Source organism: Dreissena polymorpha, chromosome 6 (genome assembly GCF_020536995.1).
Source record: "Dreissena polymorpha isolate Duluth1 chromosome 6, UMN_Dpol_1.0, whole genome shotgun sequence".
Classification (NCBI taxonomy): Eukaryota; Metazoa; Mollusca; class Bivalvia; order Myida; family Dreissenidae; genus Dreissena; species Dreissena polymorpha.
The window spans coordinates 66,441,113-66,466,240 of NC_068360.1; the positions used below are offsets into that span (position 1 = coordinate 66,441,113).

The following is a 25,128-nucleotide window of genomic DNA, read 5'->3' on the forward strand; positions in this document are numbered from 1 at the left end:
ATTTATTGTGGAGAAATTTGCGTGTTTAATGACCATGTTGGGAAAACATTGATACCATCTGGGGAAGACCAGGAAACCATATGTGGGCAGTGACTTTATAATTCAAGTAATACATTTATCACCCCTTTTTTCGTTCTGGCGGGCAATAGGTCATTCCGGCGTGATGGTGTGGCGGCGACATTCTTAAAACCCGCAAATTCGTTCGATCGAAAGGGCATACATCGAGTTCCCTATAGTCTACGGACATGTTTGTTGGCTGGCATTGTCTAACAAAGACTGATATTATGAGTCGTGTTCTGAGAAAACTGGGTATAATGCATGTGCGTAAAGTGTCGTGCCATATTAGCCTGTGCAGTCCGCACTTTTTTTTGCTAAGAAGAGACTTCATTTAAACGAAAAATGTCATAAAAGCAGAAAGTGTCGTCCCAGATTAGCCTGTGCGGACTGCACAGGCTAATCTGGGATGATACTTTACGCACATGCATTATGCCCAGTTTTCTTAGAACAAGGCTAATATATTCATACAAATCCAATCGTAAGTATACAGGTTCTTAAGTGGCTATGCAATACCGGTAAATTATTTATTATTGTAATTTCTTTATATATTCTAAAATTGTATTGTGTAAAAAATAAAATTGTATTTCTGTCGAATATCATAGACTCCTAAGAATTAATTTCATTGCCACAGCATTTTGTCAATGTAACAATAGGATATTCATGCGAATATATAATGTGTCAATGCGACTCAAATAAACTATTAAAATACACTGCGGAACCCGACCAGATTGCCAGGGTATACATTATCAGCATTGAGATATACATTTTGTATTTTTAACAAAGGGGGATATAAATCTAACATGCACATCTTCACATCAATTAGAACTATACCAGTGCGTTTTAATATTTAGCGGTCAAGTCTGTGCCTAGAGATACAGAGGGACAGTCGTACGTCTTTACTGATTCCAGTAAACCTCTTGAGTTACAAGTGGCCGACTCATAGATTTTGGTATGGAGCTAAAGTGCTCATTTTGTTCGTAACTAATTTTGTTAATAATTAATTCCGGCACGACTTGAGCTCAAACATTTATAACATGAAAACTGTTAAAACCCATATGAGCCGCGTCATGCAAAAATGGTTCTTATGTCGTATGCAGCCAGCGTGGATCTTGACCAGCCTGTGAAGTTTCGCAGTCATATCAGGAGCTACGATGTCCGCTATTACGTCAGGCAAGTTTCATATCCCACAAATGGCTAATAGATGGTAGAAAATACAACAATACGTTTTTCAAAGGACTATAAAATGTAATTTATTTCGATTTCTGAAAAAATGTAACAGCAAAATACAACATTAGAAAATACAGGGCGTAAAAACCACACATACCACCCAGACAGCATATTTGAAATTCAAAAGTTGCCTAACCTAGTGATACACTTATTTTTTTATAAATGCTGTTTATAAACATTTCCAAATGAATAACGCTACACCAGTGCAGTGAACCATTCGGTTTTCATTACTTAAAAAAAAGACATCTCAATGGTTGGTTCTATTAATGTAACCTACTAAATTATACTTGAACAGATCGGCCATGATAAAACACTCACCTGAAAACACTCCAGGAAAAATAATAGTTATAAATAGACACATTGACCTAGTTTTTGGAGGGTGTGACTTAGATTTGAAATAATCAGAAAAAACGTGTGACCCAAGCTTCATTAAGATTGACATAAAAGTGGCCTCTATAGAGATGACAAAGTTTTTATAAGACTTGAATTGGTGACCTAGTTTTTGGACATACATTACACAGTTGGGACTCAACCTACTTATTGTAAACATTCTAACCAAGTTTCATCAGTAGTATGTAATAAAAGTGCCATCTAGTATTGCAACAAGATTATCCTAAGATTTGACCTTGAGACCTAGTCTAAGGACACACATGGCCCAGATTCGAACTCAGCCTAGATATAGATTAACATTCTGAGAAAGTTTCATCAAGCTCAAATGGAACATAACTGTGATTCTTAAATAACTGTCTTATATCAATTTAAAAACAAGAGATATGTTTGTCAGAAACACAATGCCCCCTACTGCGTCGCTTTGAAGCTATATATTTGACCTTTGACCTTGAAGGATGACCTTGAACTTTCACCACTCAAAATGTGCGGCTCCATAAGATACACATACATGCCAAATATCTAGTTGCTATCTTCAATATTTCAAAAGTTATTGCAAAACTTTAACCAAGGTTAAATTTTTCTACAGAATGAAAGACAGACAGACAGACAGGCCAAAACCAATATACCCCCGATCATTCGATCCGGGGGCATAATAAAGTTATTGTATTGGAAACTACTGAACACTCCGCAAAGTGCCTTTTAGGAAAATAATAATCAACAGCTTTTATAAACTCATAATTCAATTTAAAATTTCAGAATATAAGAAAAGTAAAAATATTCACTTAAACTCAGAATTGCAAACACAAACACCTGACAAAAGTTATAAAAGATCATAGGATTTAAACGGAAATTATGAATATTTCACAAAACTTATACGATTGCTTACTCATATTGAAATCTGTAACAATATAACAAAAGTACTGATGAACTGTTAGCTCATAGTGTAAACATTCACAATTAAGCCAAGTGTGGATAATAAACAGAAAATAAGATTTGGAGAACAATAAGTCATAATAAAATGAAAATATTGACTAATAACTACTTATTTATATAGATAGAACACTCTTACAACTTGCAAACAATCAAAAGTAGACAAATTTCTCACTCATTAAAAATTGCATTCAAATGAAAAAATGGTTACCTAGACAACATTGAAATCAATAAATACATGAAATAGTAAGAAGATGAAGGCAACTATCTGTAACATATACAGACACAAATAACATCTTTGGAATGATCAAGTGTTCAATGTAAGAAGTAGAAAACGTTGCACAATATCTATAAAATACAAAAAAAAACACTCCTTCATGACTTTCACTAATCTACACCAGTTTTTAAACTGTTAACATATATAAAAGACGATACCCAGACGCTTTTATAAAAAAGTAATTGAATGAATATTTGCTATTCAAAATAATTAGTCTAATATATGTGCCTAGATATAGATGAAACATAATATTCGAACAAACAGAGGTATCTACGTTTTAAACAATATTATTATGATCAAGACACAAAGTTGTTACTCGGTAACAAAAAAAGTCAAAATGTATAACTTGTTATTAGTCATGCTTAATATCTATTCTTGAATTATAAAAAAATATTCAAATGGCTCAGAAATACATTCTCAAAAGATACTCTTACAGTGAATATAAACTGAAACATATATGTTTCACTTGTCAACTTATTTAAACCATTTTCAGAAAAAAGTTTCTATTACAAAAACAAGCACAATATGTTTCGATTGCAAGCATGTTTAACTAAGATGTATTTTGATGGACAAGGGGCTAGAAAATTCTCCTTTTACAAGTACCTGTATCACATCTGTGAATGGATATTTGAAAACATAAATGATAAAAAACTACTTTTTTTGTAAAGAAAAAATAGAATAGAAACTGAATTCTAAGAGGATTTTCTACCACCAATCTAACATATATTCTAACAGTTAATCAAAGGGAATTTTATCTTAAATAAAATCTACATAGATAACAAAGAAACATACAATAAGCTTATCTAAAGCTTCATTTATCTAAAGCTGCAAACAAAAGACACAGGTTCATTATAAAAAGCCAGAAATGCATGTTACAGACAAACATAATACACCAGAATGCCATTTGTGTAACTGAAAATAAAATAAATCAAATATAAAAATCAAATTAAAAAAAAATCAGGCATAGCAAATAAATGTGACCATTCATGTTGCAAACAAAATGAACACTTAAAAAGTGTATGGTATATTGCACATTGTTTGTATGGCAACAACTAAAATTAATACCAATAACAATGAAAAGAATTATTAATACTAGTATTTACAATGATATATAAAAATATCATACATACATAATCATTAACATAATCTAGCAGAGATTACAACTTGGAAAATACTTACTAAACCATTATGTTTAAATGCAAATACCATGTAATTAAATGTTAATTTTAGCTTTTTGAATCGTAAAAAAAGGCTCATTCTTCTTCCTGTATTATGAAAGAAAAAGGAAGATAGAAATATAATATTAAGCACTTGAAAAAAAAAGGAATGAATTGCAAAACCTAAACAAGAGCACCGCATAATGGGTGCCACGCTCGGCTGCGGGTGCAGTTTTGAATAAATGAAAGCTTGTCAGAATTTATTTTTTTAGAGGTCGCAGTGACATTGACCTTTGACCTAGTGACCCAAAAATGTGTGTGGCATGAAGAACTAATCAATGTGCAGCTTCATACAAAGTTTCAAAGTTGCAGGTTGAAGCACTTCGATTTTAGAGCTAATGTTCAAAAACCTTGACAAAATGTAAAGGTTTTAGCACAAAGCGGAAGACATGACACGATGACGAACGCGACGAGCTGGCTATGACAATACCTGGGGTTTTCTCCAAAACAGCCGAGCTAAAAAACAGTACTTTAAACAGAGGTCCATGGGCCCTAAGGCGCTCACCTGAGACCCAATTGAACTACACAAGTGCGAGCTGATTCGGGAAGATTGGACCACACAAGTGACTTCTAGAGAATTAACTTTTTTTTCCAACTTGTTACCTAGTTTTTCAGCTCACATGACCTAGTTTCAATCTCAGCCAAGATTCCATTAGGACAAATGTTCTGACCAAAGTTTCATCAAGATTGGTCAATAAATGTGGCTAATAGTCTTTAGAGCATCAACAAGTTTTCACTATAGCCGAATAATGAAAACAGCCACACCCCCCATCGGCCAGGATTTTCAACAAACCAGAAGAATTTTTTAACTCAAAGGTGTATTTATTAGAAAGTGTTCTGATTTATATTGCTCTAAAAATGTCAATTAAAGCATGTAAACAAAGTTTCACTAAAGCCATATAATGATAAATGTCCCATCCCCTGTAGGACATGTGTTCTGACCAAGTTTTATAAAGATTGGACCATAAATGTGCCCTCTAATGTGTAAACAAGGTCAATATTTATGACCAAAGACGAAAGACAGAGAAAAAGGCGATCACAAAAGCTCACAATGTGCATTTTATGTTCAGGTGCGCTTAAAATTGAGACAAGTTCTTTTCAAAAATGAGAAAACATTTTTATATCAGAATATTTGTTGCTTAAATACTACTTTAATCCCTTTATATGGAGAGTTGCTACTTATTGGAATGGCTTAAACTATACGACAGAAGGACAACTTAAAATCAAGCAAGCTGTTATGGTACAAAAATTCAGAAATCGTAGATTGGGTTACGAGTTATTTGGTTTAATAATTGCTATTCTTCTCTCCAGAGTGTTGAAAACAAAACCTTATCATTAAAAATAAACAACCCAGAACCATTTGATGCACCGATGATTCTTTAACTCTTTCCCACTCAGAAGCAAAGTAAAAATGACTATATGCAAACAGCATTAAACCAGAACAGCCTGCGAGTAACTTGCAGTATGTTCAGGTTTTATGCTGTTTGCTGCTCATTAGTTTCTTTGGGTTGGAAATGAATCTTTTAAAACATGAATTTAGTAAGAAAAGTATTTAATTAAATTTAACTTCTATGGGACTACAAATGTGACAAAATACCTTTTAAAGTGGTAAAGGGTTAATTGAAAAAAATACAATTAATATGGTACGTGATTTTGAAAGTATTTTGACCGGTCAGCTTTGTTACTTCCCCACTGTTAATGTGCTTTTTTCTTCATCAAAATTGAGAAATTCGGGAATAAATCTATTCAAAAGCTTATTTCATGGTTCAATTCAATATGAACATTGAATTTGATACTGGTAATAGGGTAACTATATAAAATAACAACATTCCACTTAATCTTGGAACTGATGAAGGAATATGTACACTATAAAAAACAACTGTGACTTAGTTTGTCTGCATAAAAACATAATTTTGTATGGTATGCAATATTAAGGAATCAGAAAACTTAAGTTTAAAAAATTCAATTATAACATTTGGGAGGGAAACAATTGCAAATGCAAACAATAAATACTGGTAGTTACAAAAATCTTTAAAAAAACGTTTGCTTGGCATAACGCTATCTACTAACCAAAGTAGACCTTGAGAAAAAAGTTATTTGTGTCATTTCTGCTGACCTTGACTTCAACTTAAAGTTGCAAAAATGCTAACCCTCTAATCCTTACCCTAACCCTATGAATGAACATAATGGATCAACCACTGATTAAAGTATAATGAGTGTTAAAATGGATTTGACATTTGTCAAAAAAAAGTGAACTAAAATTATGTCTTAATTAACCTTTAATGCCTAAACTATATACAGAAAACAATACCGTACCACAGGTAGTTAAATGGATTAATAAATAAGAAAATATCGCTCAAAATTACCATGCATCATCATCATCAACTTCTTCGTCTTCTCTGCAACCACTTGCATGTCAATGAAAACACTGTTTAACCCTTTCCCACTCAGAGGCAAAGTGATAATGGCTATGTGCAAACAGCATAAAACCAGAACAGCCTGCAAGTTACTCGCTGTCTGTTCAGGTTTTATGCTGTTTGCTGCTAATCAGTAAGGTTTGGAGATGAAGCCTTAAAAACTTGACTCTAGTAAAAAGGTCTTCAATTAACTATAACTTTCCATGTGACTACAAACACGTCTAAATAAGTATCTAAATTGGAAAGGGATAAATGATTTCTCTCAACAACAAATTACTGACAATATGCAAGACTAAGATAAAATGCACCTGTTCAAGCAAGAAAAGAGACATTATTGATCAGACAACACACATATTACTAATAAAAACACACACTAAATAGCTGCATGTTTCGTACATAAGTTATCAACAATATATGAAAAGGACTAGAAAGGGTACAAAAATAAAGATCTTAACAGATTTCGGAACACACAGAAATGTCAACTATGACAACTTGTCAGAAACAGTTATGTGAAAGATGGACAGCAATATATCCTTGATTCCTGTTGCTAACATTGTGAGCCCATTGTCAATATACATTGTGATTATTTAACCCTTTCCCCCATCTAAAGCAAAGTGAAAATGGCTTTTGAAACCAGCAACAAAATCAGAACGGCCTGTGTGTAACTCGCACTCTGTGCAGGTTTATGCTGTTTGCTGCTCATCAGTATCTAAGGGTTGGAAATGAAGCCTTTAAAACTTGAATTTAGTGATAAAGGTATTTAATTAAATTTAACTGTCTGTGGGACTACAAAAGGGTCAAAATATGTATCTAAGTGGTAAAGGGTAAACAAGCTGCACATTGCATATGTTTGACCTTTGACCTTCAGCGTGACCTTACGGGCACTGGCCTTGTTGGTGACCCATTTATGATCAGTTATTTATAAATTGCATCAGGAATAACAAAGTTACCTTCAGGACAAACTGTTTTATGGACAAATTTGACCTTTGAGTGATCTCAAAGGTCAAATTTGTATGACCTTTGATCTTTGAGGAAATGAGCACAAAGTTTAACACACAACACCTCGTCTTATGATGGTGGTCATTTTTAACAAGTTCTTTCAAAATTGCATCATGAGTTACAAATTTCCATTTTAGACAAGCTAAGAGGCAAGCCAGCACGCACATACCGTCGATCCTTGTGACTGCTATTAGGAGCAAGTGGGCTCGACAAAAAGTATACAAAACAACATGAACTAAAAAGCATGCGTATTGAAATCGATTTTTACACAAAATGTTGCTAAAGGTTCAACAATTATCTTTTATTTTAATTAATTAAATGTATGGAGGATGTAAAAATAAAAAAAAATTTATGTGCAAAATTCTATGGAGTTGAAACATATAGTTTTTATACCATTCTAACATGAAACTCAATTAATATCTGAAGACAAAGTGTATAACTTGTTAACCCTTTTCAACTCAGAAGCAAAGTGAAAATGGCTATGTGCAAACAGCATAAAACCAGAACAGACTGCTCATTAGTATCAAAGGGTGTGAAATGAAGCCTTTGAAACTTGAATCTAGTAAGAAAGGCTTTTAATTAAATTTAACGTTCTAAGGGACTACGCATGCATCAAAATACGTATTAGAAAGGCAAAGGGTTAAAGTTGCAATATCAATAAAAACTATGACATGCAATTCTGTAATGCTGTCCTTACATCATATAAGAGCATTCTTTTGTGAATATGTGCTGACATTTTACCTTAGCACGTCTGGTCACTACACTGTTTCAAACAGACATAAAAAGACTATTGCCAAGCAATATATGTCCCCTACCGGCTCCACCATTGTCAGAATTTCCACCATTGTCAATTTTTTTTAAATATTTGTTTCCATCACAACCATAATTTTTGACGTAGGGACAAAATGAAATGACATGCATAATGTCCATATTGCCATCTATTCATGTTTCAAGTTTCATGAAAAAATATGAAGAACTTTTTAAGTTATTGCAGGATCCATAAAACCACTATTTTCAGCAGTATTTCTACTCTATTTGTTGCCATAGCAACCATAATTTTTGACATACAAACAAAATGAAATGACGTGCATAATGTCCATATTGACATGTTTCAAGTGAAAAAATATGAAGGAGTTTTAAAGTTATCGCAGGATCCAGAAAAGTGTGACAGACAGACAGACAGAAAGATGCACAGAGCGAAAACCATAAGTGCCCTCTGGTGAAACCGGCAGGGGACAATAATTCACTCAAAGTAAATTTCTTCCTTTCTAAACGGTGTTAAGCCCATGCACATAAAAACATATGAGAGACAGCGTACATTAACAAAAATAATTTCAAAATGCCTTTTCCTTCTTTTTTTGTCACTATATTATAGTTTGGTTATTGATATTGCAACTTTAATTGTAATGTACTCATGGTCTGTGCTAAATCAGAGATCTTTATGTCATGTAGTAGTAATAAGAGGATTATATACCTTAGTACAAGATAATCTTTATTTTCTATTGTTCTTCCATAATAACGTCCAGTGTACAGATTATTAGCTGATTAGAAACTTTTAATACCAGATTAACAACAATCAAACATAATTGGCATATAATTACAGTTAGTAACAGCAAGTGTATATCAGCATAAAATCAATCATAAATCTGACCAATGTCATGCAAAAATGGGTCTTATGCCATATGCTGCCAGCGTAGCTCCAGACAAGCCTGCGCGTATGGTGCAATCTTGTCAGCAGCTACCCTGTCAGCTATAATGTTCCGCACGGTTCTGTGGTCTCCTTAGCTGATTGGTTAGGTCCCCTACCAGACTGCGCAAATGCACACACTAGTCAGTAGCTACACTGGCAGAACATGGCATAAGACCCATTTTCACATTACACGCCTCATTTAGTGATGGGCACATGTCAATTAATTCTTTAATCGAGAGTTTAAATTTTGAACCCAATACATGACCATAAATGCAAATACGCACTTTGGTACATTTTTTAATACACGTAAAAGAACCCTGACATTTCTTCCGAATCAAAATATTTTGTGAAAGAATAATATCAAGTTTTCAAATTTTTGACATTTATATGTACATGTACAAACAATTTTAACAACATTTTAATATTAAATGTTCATAAATGCGTATCAACCAACTAAGATGGTACAACGATGGAAATAGAAACAGTAGGCTATGTACCCCTTCTTTCTTTTCCTTGTATTCAAATAGCGGAAGAAGTGTTTATTAAACAAAATATGGCATTCGTATATCTAGCCTTTGGTATAGAAGACAAAGTGAGCAAGAAATTACAGAGCAAGGAACACACACAGAAACACTGTATGTACATACATGATACCCTATGGAATGCTCTGCAATTCCATCCACACATAAAAATAAATAAAACATAAATTGTAACAACTTTCAACGGCCACTTTTTTTGTTCAATATGAAATACAAATATCAAATGGTCAAACAGAGTTCACCTCTCTGCATTTTTGTCCAGCCACAACATTATAAGTTCAATTAAATGTTCTTGTGTGGCCTTTTATTGCAAAAATTACAATACTATGTCATGTTTTGTATTGCATGGAAAACATTGTTTAAATATTTTACAAGTAACAATGTTACAGTAAATATTTTTGTAAACATTCACGGCAACATAAATAACCAGCTCACTTCAGTGACTATCGATGATGAAAAGGTACATGACTTCAATTTGTAAATTTCAACTTAAAGGAGAATAGAACTTCTATTCAATCGTAGAAATCATACCAGCTAATTTCATTTCTGCCCACACTAATTTTCCTCCACAGCTGTTTCTGCTGTTTGTATCACCGTAGTTGACATTTCCCACAAAATTAATGCACACATGTTTATTTAGTTTCCATAATTGTTGCAGTACTTTTCCATGGCTGCCATACGGCTGACAAGCTCTTTAATGCCATGCTGAATTCTCTTCAGGTGTCCTACTTTATGTACCCCGAGATCCTGAAAATAAACCAAATAAAATAGTGTCAACTTAGTAGAAAAACAAGAGATTTGTTTGTCAGAAACAAAATGCCCCGTATTGCGCAGCTTTAAAGCCATATATTTGACCTTTGACGTTGAAGGATGACCTTGACCTTTCCCCACTCAAAATGTGCAGCTCTATGAGATACACATGCATATCAAGTTGATATCTTCAATATTGCAAAAGTTATGACCAAGGTTAAAGTTTTGGGACACACACAAACAATGAATGAATGACTGACAGACAGACAGGCAAAAAACAATATACCCCTGATCATTTGATCCGGGGGCATACAAATATGCCTGTTTAAATGTTACATTGACAACCAAAGCATGTACTAATTTTTGTGCAAATGATGGCACAAACAATAATGGAAACAACAAGAAACCTCCCAAATACCATGAAACATGATCTTCAACATTTAACAAATTTATTTCATTTCATTTAAATAATTAAGGTTCCGTATCAAGTTGGGTCTGCAGATAAGCTACATACACACATAACTTTATAATAACACTTCCATCCAAACTCAATTTGTTGAGCAAAAACTGTTTTTCTATGTTAGCAACAGTGACCTTGACCTATATTCCACTGACCCAAAATGCAATCCTAGACTAGCTCTACACGAAACAACCTACACACACAACGTCAGTGCAATACCTTGTTTCAATCTCTAGATATTAACCCTGTACCACATAGATAATAATTTTGATGCATTTGTTGTCCCTTAGAAACTTCATTTCCACCCTGCCTTAGATACTGATGAGCAGCAAACAGCATAAAACCTGAACAGACTGCCAGTTACTCGCAGGCTGTTCTGGTTTTATGCTGTTTTCACATAGCAATATGCACTGAGTGGGAAAGGCATAAGCAATTTTTTTTTAAATTGTACTTCAAGTGACCTTGACCTTAACCTGACAGGCCTCAAAATGCGAACCCAATCCAGGTCTGCTATCTGTATAAATAATTGCCATATAATACCTTATACCAAATAACAGAAAATGAGCTGAAACAGTTTTTCTTTTCCATTTACAGTGACCTCTACCCAACAAGCTCGTAAACACAATATCATTCTAGGTCTGATAATACACTACCTACATACACAACTTGAATGCAATTTCTCAATCCAAACTCAAGTGACCTTGACACTGTATTTCTACTTTTGAGTATCAGTGACCATGACCTTGAAACTGTATTTCTATTTTGAGTATACATGGCCTTGACACTGTATTTCTTCTTTGAGTATCAGTGACCTTGACCTTGTATTTCTACTTTGAGTATCAGGACCTTGAAACTGTATTTCTACTTTGAGAATCAGTGACCTTGACCTTGAAATTGTATTTCTACTTGAGTATCGATGACCTTGACACTGTATTTTCTTCTTTGAGTATCAGTGACCTGGACCCGACTAGCATCAAATACATTCCCATACTAGGTCTCACCTGAATGTCAGTCTTGTCTAGACTAAGGAGTTCCTGGCCCCTGATCTCGTGCCGAATGAATGAGTCACGATACTCCGACAGGGACATGTTGTCCAGCCATTGGCCAACGTCTTCTGCCGTCCATGTGTTCACGTTGTACACTGGAAATAGGTACCAACCGTTAAGTTTTACAGCTAAAACCATGACCATTTTATGTAAAATAAATAACATGAATGTTTAATTGACTAGTAAAACAAGTAACAGGTAGCTTGTAAAATTTAAACTGAACCATACACAAAAACTATGTATAAATGCTAAATACTGTAGTTTTAATATTTTCCGAGGCCATTTAAAATCCAGGGGTGTTATTTTCTGAATGATTCAACTTGCAATTATTTTCTTGCAACGTTGGTGTTGAAGTAAAGAGTTACAAGACCTAATGAAATGTTGGCCTTATATTGGTATCTACCTAATGGATTGTAGGCCTTATATTGGTATCTACCTAATGGATTGTAGGCCTTATATTGGTATCTACCTAATGGATTGTAGGCCTTATATTGGTATCTACCTAATGGATTGTAGGCCTTATATTGGTATCTACCTAATAAATTGTAGGCCTTATATTGGTATCTACCTAATAAATTGTAGGCCTTATATTGGTATCTACCTAATGGATTGTAGGCCTTATATTGGTATCTACCTAATGGATTGTAGGCCTTATATTGGTATCTACCTAATAAATTGTAGGCCTAATATTGGTATCTACCTAATGGATTGTAGGCCTTATATTGGTATCTACCTTATGGATTGTAGGCCTTGTATTGGTATCTACCTAATAAATTGTAGGCCTTATATTGGTATCTACCTAATGGATTGTAGGCCTTATATTGGTATCTACCTAATGGATTGTAGGCCTTATATTGGTATCTACCTAATAAATTGTAGGCCTTATATTGGTATCTACCAAATGGATTGTAGGCCTTATATTGGTATCTACCTAATGGATTGTAGGCCTTATATTGGTATCTACCTAATGGAATGTAGGCCCTATATTAGTATCTACCTAATGGAATGTAGGCCCTTTATTAGTATCTACCTATAGGAATGTAGGTCCTATATTAGTATCTACCTAATGGAATGTAGGCCCTATATTAGTATCTACCTAATGGAATGTAGGTCTAATATTGGTATCTACTGATGGAATGTAGGCCCTATATTAGTATCTACCTAACGGAATGTAGGCCCTATATTAGTATCTACCTAATGGAATGTAGGTCTAATATTGGTATCTATCTAATGGAATGAAGGTCTTATATTGGTATCTACCTAATGGAATGTAGGCCCTATATTAGTATCTTTCTAATGGAAAGTAGGTCTAATATTGGTATCTTTCTAATGGAAAGTAGGTCTTATATTGACATCTACCTAATGGAATGTAGATCTTATATTGGTATCGACCTAATGGAATGTAGGCCCTCTATTAGTATCTACCTTATGGATTGTAGGCCTTATATTGGTATCTACTGATGGAATATAGGCCTTATACTGGTATCTACCTAATGGAATGTAGGCCTTATATTGGTATCTACCTAATGGAATATAGGCCTTATATTGGTATCTACTGATGGAATTTAGGCCTTATATTGGTACCTACCTAATTGATTGTAGGCCTTATATTGGTATCTACCTAATGGAACATAGGCCTTACATTGGTATCTACCTAATGAAATGTAGGTCTTATATTGGTATCTACCTAATGGATTGTAGGCCTTATATTGGTATCTACCTAATGGAATGTTGGCCTTATATTGGTATCTACCTTATGGATTGTAGGCCTTATATTGGTATCTACCTAATGGACTGAAGGCCTTATATTGGTATCTACCTAATGAAATGTAGGCCCTATATTAGTTTCTACCTAATGGATTGTAGGCCTTATATTGGTATCTACCTAATGGAATGTAGGTCTAATATTGGTATCTACCTAATCAAATGTAGGCCCTATATTAGTATCTACCTAATGGAATATAGGCCCTATAATGGTATCTACCTAATGGATTGTAGGCCTTATATTGGTATCTACCTAATGGAATGTTGGCCTTATATTGGTATCTACCTAATGGATTGTAGGCCTTATATTGGTATCTACTGATGGAATATAGGCCTTTTATTGGTATCCACCTAATGGAATGTAGGTCTAATATTGGTATGTACCTAATGGAATGTAGGTCTTATATTGGTATCTACCAAATGGATTGTAGGCCTTATATTGGTATCTACCTAATGGAATGTAGGTCTTTTATTGGTATAAACCAAATGGAATGTTGGCCTTATATTGGTATCTACCTAATGGAATATAGGCCCTATACTGGTTTCCCTACCTAATGAAATAAAGGCCCTATACTGGTATCTACCTAATGGAATAAAGGCCCTATACTGGTATCTACCTAATGGAATATAGGCCCTATACTGGTATCTACCTAATGGAATATAGGCCTTATATTGGTATCTACCTAATGGAATATAGGTCCTATACTGGTATCTACCTAATGGAATAAAGGCCCTATACTGGTATCTACCTAATGGAATAAAGGCCCTATACTGGTATCTACCTAATGGAATATAGGCCCTATACTGGTATCTCCCTAATGGAATATAGGCCCTTTACTGGTATCTACCTAATGGAATATAGGCCCTATACTGGTATCTACCTAATGGAATATAGGCCCTATACTGGTATCTACCTAATGATATATAGGCCCTATACTGGTATCTACCTAATGGAATATAGGCCCTATACTGGTATCTCCCTAATGGAATATAGGCCCTATACTGGTATCTACCTAATGGAATATAGGCCCTATACTGGTATCTACCTAATGGAATATAGGCCCTATACTGGTAATCTGATATCTACCTAATGGAATGTAGGTCTTCTCCTTATCCTTCTTCCCCTTCAGCTTGCTCACAACCTGCTTGAAGCGGCCGGGCTTTGGTCGCTGTTTGATCTCTGCAGTTGATAACAACTGAAACGGCAGCAAAACATGTAAAATGCTGATGAGCATAATTAGAGGTATGTTCTGGGAAAACTGGGCTTAATGTATGTTCCTAAAGTTTTGTCCAACACGTTAATCAGAGAAGACACTTTCTACATAGATTTCCTTAAAACATATAAAATAAAAGCAGAAACTTAAGTTCCTGATTTGCCTGTGCAGACTGCAACAGGTTATCTAGGATTACACCCTACATACATCGAGGGCTGCCCGCAAGACTGTCTTAACTGCCTTTTTTGAAATTTTACAGGAGAAGCAAAAAACAGCACATTTTCTCCATTCTTAATGTTAACAACAAAATACTTCACATTTTATTAAAGAATGGAGAAACAAACATATTTCATTTAATCAAGAAAATATATCTTTATAAAAATAATAACTTTGTACATTTAATTGACTTACTACTCTCTTGCGCTGAAATTGGACATGTTCGGGATTTTGAATTCCCTGCAATACTGTTGTAAGTCAACTTACTACAGTATTGCAGGAAATATTAATGGTAAGCAATACTTTTTTTTCTCTGCAATACAAAAGTAAGGGTTATAGAAATAACATTAACATTCTTAAAAAGGGAACTTTTCTATTTTTTTACTTTTTCAACACATGTTTCACTAGAAATTTGCATATTTGCATATATTTGGCATTTGGTGTGAACAATTTAACAAAGTTGAATGGTATTGTCAATATTTTTATACACATTCCCTGATCAAAGAGTACATAAACATGGAAAATACTGCAAATTGATTATCATTAACCTTATTTTCTTTATAGATAGGCAAAACATTACATTTCTTAAATATTTCATGATTTGCTCCATTTTGTATTATAAAATCATAAGTTTCCAGTTATTTCAATAATTCAGTGCACACATAAGATAGAACTTGAACCAATAAAATAACAATCGTAACTGACAGCAGGCAAATTGTTTTGTATAATAATCTTTATGCCCTCTGTCCGTCCGTCTGTCGTCACACTTTGTGTTTAGGTTTTGAAAAATGCTCATAACTTCTATGTCGCTTCAGATAGCAATTTCATATTTGGCATGCATGTGTTTAATGGACAAGGCCTTTCCATATGCACACAAATTTTGACCCCTGGGACCTTGACCTTGAACTTAGGGTCTGCGTTTAGGTTTCGAAATCTGTGTGTAGGTTTTGAAAAAACTTCTATCAAGCGTTTATAAGGGGCATAAGTCATCCTATGGTGACAGCTCTTGTTCATTTTATGTTAATGTCAGAAAATGTAACATTTATTACTCCATTTTAATGTTATATAATTATTAATTGATAAAGTTTTCAGTAAGAACTACCTCTATTTTTTGCTGTGTCAGACATACCTTATCAAGTTAAACAATAATTAAGAAATAACAATAAAACAAATTTCTGAACAAAGTTTTAAAGTATCATTCAAATTAGAATAATAATGTCTAATGTATGTAGCATTTATAAACCAAGACATTGTTCTTGTCCATTTTAACAACTTAACAGCAAGTATAGTTGACAGGTCTGTTGATACAAATACTGTGAAACCATTTATTTTCGACAGCACAAAATTTCGTCATTTTTATAAAAATGACGATTTCGTCAGCACTTAAATTCGCCGATTTCTGATTTTGAATTTTAAAAAAATGCGTCAGTCAATATCCGATTTGTGTGTAAGACATATTCACGATCAATCGCAGTTGCGAAAAATCATGGTACGAATGCGGGAACACACTTGAGAATCACTGCAGGAGGTGGGGCCTGTTTGTCACATGCCAATTAACTAGTCTTTTGTTATCAAGGGACAGTAATGGACCCTCTTAATGTATGCCATTAACACGTTCATTGTTATGATTAACGGACAAGTGGGATCGAATAACCGTTAACGAGTGTTAGTAACAACGAAGCCAATTGCCAATTGGGTACGTGTTCTAGTTGGTATGATTTTTATTAAAATGCTGTCAATACCGTTTTAAAACTGTTTGTGTTATACGAAAGAGGTTCCAGTTTGTTAAGTGTTTTTTTTCAAATAAAATGCTTTTTTATTCTGATATCAACATTAAAATTAGAAACTCTATGTGTGTGTTTGTTCTTAAAAAGTAAACTACCGATATATAAATCAATAATGTCAATAATTCAAAAATAAATAAATTGATACATATAAAATAGTAATAAGTGTGGTTAAACGCAAACAATCAAACAACAAACAGCAATTAAAATATTCTTTATTAATTTGTGATAAATACGCATGTTGATCACACATTGTCATCTTTTCATTTGGTTTATTGTCTTTCATCGGCATTCGCTGCATGACGGCTAATATGCAACACCCCTGAAAAACACAATGCACCAAATGGGTAATAAAGTTATAAACAATTAGCGCTAATTCATTACCATTCTACATAAACGAAGTCAACGCATTCGATACAGCTGTAATGCACACGCGTTTTAAAGAAGTGTCACGTGTCAGTTAAGTACCTTGTTTAATCTACATCCCTTTGTGTCAAAACCGGATTCATCTTGATTACGAAACAGCAGTGAATGTGTGCATGGATTATGTTTGAATTTAATGCCTCATGTCTACGGTAAAGTTTTAAAATATTGTTCAACTTGGTGTTTGTTTTTGTTCAAACAATTAGAGCATGATTGTTCGTTAGGATCTTAAATTCGCCGATCGGTCGACTGACGAAATTTATGAAAATTAATGCCTGACGATTAATAATGGTTTCACAGTAAACAGCACTTATGCAAATTCATGATGGCATTCTAGTTTATTGTTGTGCATTAGAACATACTGGTGAATAAAAATAAGTATTATTCATACATGAACGTCAGTATCATTCTGTATAATATTGCCATGCTAAAATATGACCTATTTGAGTTACTGGTGGGATAACAATACAATAATTATCAATTACACCTTTAGACAACCATAAGGCCGACCAGGAGGCGGCTGCAGTAGGTCCCAGTGCGGCCGCTGATCAGGACGTCAGCAAAATGGACACGAGTGATGAGGTCATCCCGACCGCCGGCCATGTGTGTCCGGTTTATAGCACCACGGTTACCAACCTTGAGGTTTCTAGTTATCGGAATCCCACTGGTAACAGCCAGCAGGAGTTGTCCTGCTATGATAGCACCGCTGTAACCAACCGTGAGGTGTCTAGTTATCGGAATCCCTCTGGTAACAGCCAGCAGGAGTGGTCCAGCTATGGAAGCACCGATGTAACCAACAGTGAAGTGTCTATTTATTGGAATCCCACTGGTAACAGCCAGCAGGAGTTGTCCAGCTATGATAGAAGCACTGTTACCAACTGTGAGGTGTCTAATTATCGGAATCCCACTGGTAACAGCCAGCAGGAGTTGTCCAGCCATGATAGCACCCCAGTAACCAACAGTGAGGTGTCTAGTTATCCGAATCTCACTGGTAACAGCCAGCATGAGTTGTCCAGCTATGATAGCACCGCGGTAACCAACCGTAAGGTGTCTATTTATTGGAATCCCACTGGTAACAGCCAGCAGGAGTTGTCCAGCCATGATAGCACCGCAGTAACCAACAGTGAGGTGTCTAGTTATCAGAATCCCACTGGTAACAGCCAGCAGGAGTTGTCCAGCCATGATAGCACCGCAGTAACCAACAGTGAGGTGTCTAGTTATCAGAATCCCACTGGTAACAGCCAGCAGGAGTTGTCCAGCTATGATAGCACCGCGGTAAACAGCTGTGAGGTGTCTAATTATCAGAGTCCCACTGGTAACAGCCAGCAGGAGTTGTCCAGCTATAATAGCACTGCGGTAAAAAGCCGTGAGGTGTCTAGTGCCTTTGTTCCCCAAGCGTCTGTTGTTGCAGCTGGACCATGTGGTGTTGACAGGCATGCTGATACCGTTTGATCTTGCATCAAGGATCTTCGTCCCGCTCAAGTCGCTTGGTTTGCCCCTGGAAAGGCCCCGGTAGAGAGCTACTATCTAATCCATGTAGTGACCTGTTTCTGTTACCTTACTTAGAGGCCCCTTTAACAGCCCATTTGTCAGGTACGCATCAGAGCGCGGTTGACTGTCACGAAGTGCAGGCGATATCCAGAGAAACTCCCATGGAGGTGACGCACCCCCACCCTGTCCCCAACAATCTTCCTGTTCTGAGTAACCCCCCGGTCCCAAGTAATCCCCCGACCCACCAGGATCGGGATGTTCTGACCAGGCTGCTATATGATGGGAGGAGAAATTGGTTTGTATTTAAAGGCAAATTGGAGCAGTACGCAAAGATTAATGGCTGGTTGGAAGTGGTGCCATGGAGCTACCCGCCACTGTGCAGAGGCGTTTCAATGTTGCCCATCAGGAAGTAGGCTAGTCCCTAGACCATTGGTCAGAGCGGGCACTGACACTGGCAACCACAGCGTTTTGTGATCTGCCCTTCGCATACACCACTGAGCAGGCAGTGACAGAAGTTTTGTCAAGGTTTGCTTGACAAGGAGGTCGGCAAGCATGTAAGCCTGCAGTCACCCACATTGATGGGTGGATGCAATGCACAGGATGAAAATATATAGCCATGTTCAGTCCGCTTGCGCTGCAGCTCCAAGGGATTCCCAAGAGGATTTGCAAGAAGAATCGAGGTGGGTTCATGAGGTGAAATAGGCACCCACTCCAGATGGGTTCAGTGGGCCGTCGGTCGACAAATTGACCCAGGTGGTTGAGCAGCTGCTGGATGCTGTGGGGCGATGGTCCAACTCTTTTGGAAGTTCAGGCGTTGATCCCTGTGTCCGACAACTGGGTAAGCTGCTCCGAAATGAAGAAGGCTACGCTGAGTACCCTGTGGAAGGCCCCTACTAAGGGAACTGGTGGTACAACGAACGACACCAGGATAGGTATCCTGTTGGTGCGGGTGGCGGCGGTCCACGTGGATACCGGAAACAGACCGCCCATGAACGTGGTCATGGTCCCAATGCTTACGAAATTGGAGCAGAAAACAGGTGAAACAATGGTTACCATACTGGGTATCGAGGTTCAAATTTCCATCCTGAGGGATCGCAGTGAGGCAGATATAGTTCTAAATGGGGAAAGTTTACTAGGTGGGACATATCGCGCATTACGTGTGGTGGTTTGGGACATTTCCAGCGTACCCGTGTGACCAATTAATATTTTTATATGTGCAAAAGAAAACCAATGCTTTTTTACATGCACAATGAATAATTTACAGATTAAGTAATGCTTAAATCTCATTATCTACTATTATATAAAAGTATTAACTGGGATGCTTAAATTAAAGAAACAACAACTTGATAATTTAATAGTCTTACCTTTGGCATGGTTTTAAAAAGGTGCATCAAAAATATGATCTTGTAGGTAAAATATGAGATGTATGAGTTTGAAAATAACTCAAGATGTTGTACAAAACCATTTTTCAAGATAAATTGATGATGCCATCAACATTATGACATCACATTGAGTTGACTGAGACTGTATTGCAGGAACAAATACCATGAAGATCAATAAAATGTCTGTGCAATAATGTAGTAAGTTGACTTACTACTGTATTGCAGGAATTTTTATTTGCAGAATGAGATAAGACTATATTGCATTATAGACATATACACTATTTGCTTTAAGAATAAAGCAAAACTTTATTTTGCAGTGATGTAAAACATGCTAACAGGTATAAAAATGCAATAAAGTCAATTTTGTAAAAATATGCAGTTAAGACAGTCTTGCGGGCAGCCCTCGACATGTATTAAGTGCATTTTTCCCAACATCAAGTTCTTTCTAAATGTGCAATACCTGGGCTGTAAAGTTCCAACCAATCCAAGGAATAATGTCTTCAAATTTGAACCAAAACATGTACACAACAATAAAAGAAGGATGACACTACAATTACTGTTTCACCAAAGCAAACATTGACAATTCTGCATAAAGGACCTATATGAATGAAATAAGGAATTTTAAATCTTAGTTCTTTTTTAATCTGAAAAATACTATGATTATTGAGTACTGACCTCTTCCTGAGACAGAGGTGTAGCTGGAATGTTACAGATCTCCATTAGTGTCCTTGTCTCTTCCTCCAGTTGATTGACACACTGACCCAATTTCTCCCCGAGGTCGGCCCGCAAATGCTGAAAAGAAACAAGAAACATCAAAAGGCCATGGCAAGCAATTGTTTTATATGCTTTATGTGTGTTTTCTTTATTGAGCTGAAAATAAATTTCTATTTTTCATTGTAATTTATTCTATTTTTAGAAACAGTGACCTTGACCAATTCTCACCTTAAATGTATTCCCAAAGCGAAAGCTGTAAGGTTCCATTACTAAAGCTCAATCTGTTCTCAAATGGAAACAGTTTCCTTTTATTTTGAAGCTGTGATCTTGACCTAGACCCCAACCAGCCAAAACTAAATCCAAACCAGCCCATACTAAATCTTAACCAGCCCATACTAAATCCCAACCTGCCCATACTAAATCTTAACCAGCACATACTAAATCCCAACCAGCCCATACTAAATCCCAACCAGCCCATACTAAATCCCAACCTGCCCATACTAAATCTTAACCAGCCCATACTAAATCTTAACCAGCCCATACTAAATCCCAACCAGCCCATACTAAATCCCAACCGGCCCATACTAAATCCCAACCTGCCCATACTAAATCTTAACCAGCCCATACTAAATCCCAACCAGCCCATACTAAATCCTAACCAGCCCATACTAAATCCCAACCTGCCAATACTAAATCTTAACCAGCCCATACTTAATCCCAACCAGCCCATACTAAATCCCTACCAGCCCATACTAAATCCCAACCTGCCCATACTAAATCTTAACCAGCCCATACTAAATCAAAACCAGCCCATACTAAATCTAAACCAGCCCATACTAAATCCCAACCAACCAGCATTGTATTAATTGTAAATTAATCAGTATTTTTAAGATCATATAACTCACCATGTCTAGAGCTTTCTCTGATAGAAACGTGCTCGTCTCTCGTGTTAGGTGACGAATGCTGTGCACAAAGTCCACCACCTGACTCCTCAAGGTGGGCTACAAAATAGGGGGTCAAAGGTTATTATAAAATTCTTCAACTCTAGGAACACAAGCTATGACAATATGGGCCATGCTCTGTGAAAGTGTCGTCCCAGATTAGAGTGTGCAGTTTGTACAGGCTAATTAGGGATGAAACTTTCCGCCTAAACTGGATTTTTGCTTAGAAGAGACTTTCTTTAAACAAAAAATATCATACAAGCGGAAAGTTTTGTCCCTGATTATCTTGTGCAGACTGCACAGGCTAATCTGGGACTTCACTTTACTCACATGCATTAGACCCCCTTTTCACAGAACAGGGCCTATACCTATTTGTTTTTTCCCTTCAGGGCCTGAGGGTGGTAACAGCCATGACACATAGAAGAATGATTTAGCATTCTTGCCCCATATGGATTTCTTAAGAGTTTTTTTTCAAACTTAATTTTTTACCAGTTTTAGGATGGAAGGCTTCACTGCTTGCTAATCTGTTACTTAAATATAGTGCAGTTGAGTATAAATTGCATAATCATTAAATATTTTTGCACGTATATAATGTAGCTTCAACGCCAAAATTGTAACAATTTAAAGATGAATTCTTAAGAGCATAAAGCTGTTATTCTAAGCAAAAGATGAGAAATAAAGGCCCTTGTTTAGTTGATTTTAAAACAACTTTCTTACAATTAGTGGTCATTCTTAAACAGCCAACAAATAATATTAATAACAGACTTAACTTTTTTGTTTCAAATATTAATATTGCTAAACATGCCTGACTACCTGCCAAAACATGCCTAGATCTTTACCTCTACGTGGCAACGGCATAATGTGGGCCTCTTCATGCGAAAATGGCATTCATGCGATCTGGTCATGGGCTGTCCTGTCCGCTAATGAGACCAGGAAAACTTGCGTGACTTTATACTGGACAGTTAAGCTCCTGACCAGTCTGCGTGTGCATGCAGGCTAGTTCGAAGCTATACTGACCACAAATGGCATAAGAACCATTTTCGCATAAAGTTGCTTATATAATATTTTGCAGTGACTTAAGCAGCTACAATATTGTCATGTACAGTCTCACATCCAAAATGAAAAGGGAACAGGGCCGGTTTTCCCCCAATCAATTCTCAGATTAAGTTTTAAAATAAAGAACATTTAAACAAGACTATTGCCAAGCAATATATGTCCCCTACTGGCTCAACCATTATCAATTTATATTTTTTTATTTGTTGCCATAGCAACCAATATTTTTGACGTAGGAACAAAATAAAATGACGTGCATGATGTCCATATTGCCATCTATCCATGTTTCAAGTTTCATGAAAAAATATGAAGAACTTTTACAGTTATCGCAGGATCGAGAAAACAACCATTTTCAGTAGTATTTCTAGTCTATTTGTTGCCATAGCAACCATAATTTTTGATGTAGAAACAAAATGAAATAACGTGCATAATGTCCATATTGCCATCTATTCATGTTTCAAGTTTCATGAAAAATATCAAGAACTTTTAAAGTTATTGCAGGATCCAGAAAAGTGTGACAGAAAGACTCATAGACAGACAGACAGACACACAGAGCGAAAACCATAAGTCCTCTGTTATGCCTTGATGGTATAATACAGTGCAATATGACACAAGATTTTAAACATCTCATCACACAAATATTCATTTAAAAAAATTAAATTATGGCATAAGCTACATTTGAAGACTATATATATTAAACCACGGAACAAATTTTCTTGGGTCAAAGTATATTCTTTATTTTTATGTCTGAGAAGGGGTTGACGGATACAGGCCCAGGATTTACAGAAACCACTAAACATAACTTGTTGTCAGCAAATAAAGCCACTGAAAACATTTAGAAAAATCTACAGCTATAGCTAAAACATTCTTGATACGGTCAAATGATACGAACACATATGCAAGTTTACAAATGTATGAATTATAACATCTGAATTATTATAAGATCAGAATTATTTATAAATATAAGATTTTTATAACAACCAATAAAGATAAATGAAAACACGGTCTCGTTGAACTGCAAATAAAAATTTGAAGTGTAATTTTCAGACCGGTCACACTATTGAGTACAGAAGTAAATATGTATTTTTTTTTCAATAACATGACACCTAAATCCTATGCTTATTTCTAACATATCACAAACAATACTAATACAGGTACTTTTCTTCAAACTATGTTTAACAACCAAGTCACTATAATTATAATCAACATTTCTGCACATGATTTTGCATATCCGTGCAGGTGTAGTTTAAAAACTGTGCACACATGACTAATCAAACAAGAATATAAACTGTGGTTCCAGATTAGCCTGTGCAGTCTAGCAGATCAGCCTGTGCAATCTGGGACGACATTTTAGCGTCATTCACCCGAGCAAGGGTCAGATTATCATTATAAAAGGGGTCAGGTTAAAAAAAACAACAACAAAAAAACAACAAAAAAACTCAGGGTTTTGCAAGCAAGTTACTACACAGATTTACAATATGGCAGGCATGCAGTAACAATGGTAAATCACTAAGTTGAAAGATGATGACGTTAACAAGAAGTTTGTTCTGACCTGCATATGAAACATCTTTTTTTCCCCAAAATACATTTCTTCATTAATAATGACATTATAGTATTATTTGTATAGTAGTGGGAATTTGAACCTAACTTGCTATTGGCCCTGAGCCAATAATCACAAAGCTTCTTCGCATAATCTTAACTGTAATTAAATGAACATTTAAGATCAAGTTTTTTCTTTAAGAAATCTTATGTTTTCTGCATACAAAAGGTTAAAATATTAATCACAGTTGCAATATTTACTTGTTATAAAAGATATAAATGTTTCAATAAGTAACAAGAGTTCCGCGGTCGGAGATGACCGCATTGAAGCCGGATTTTTGATTTAAATGACAGGAAAGTACCTTTCGTGTTTTTGTCAATGCAATACTTAAATTACTGAAATATTGTTCAAAGGTCAAAATGAAATGTAAGTACTTTTCAAGGCATGAGCAAAGTTTGAGATTCTAGGTCCAAGCATACCAAAGTTACAACAATTTTAACATTTTAACATTTAAGTTCACAGTGACCTTGACCTTCAAATGAATGACATTGAAATGAATGACCTTGAAATGACCAGTGGTCATCTAAGTGTGCTTGCAAACCTTTAC

At 35.6% G+C, this 25,128-nt stretch overlaps 1 protein-coding gene across 1 annotated transcript in view; it reads right to left on the minus strand.

The window, feature by feature from the left end:
- Positions 1–7,828: 7,828 nt before the first annotated feature.
- Positions 7,829–25,128, minus strand: part of LOC127835765 (diacylglycerol kinase delta-like) — an 88,507-nt gene continuing 71,207 nt past the window's right edge. Inside the window, exons 28-33 of the mRNA XM_052362204.1 lie at positions 22,768–22,848; positions 21,893–21,988; positions 20,949–21,065; positions 14,851–14,959; positions 11,955–12,094; positions 7,829–10,490 (exon numbers count right to left, since the gene is read on the minus strand). Of these exons, the coding sequence (XP_052218164.1) occupies positions 10,380–10,490; positions 11,955–12,094; positions 14,851–14,959; positions 20,949–21,065; positions 21,893–21,988; positions 22,768–22,848 (654 nt within the window). The 3' untranslated portion in view covers positions 7,829–10,379. The remainder of the gene's footprint in view (positions 10,491–11,954; positions 12,095–14,850; positions 14,960–20,948; positions 21,066–21,892; positions 21,989–22,767; positions 22,849–25,128) is intronic.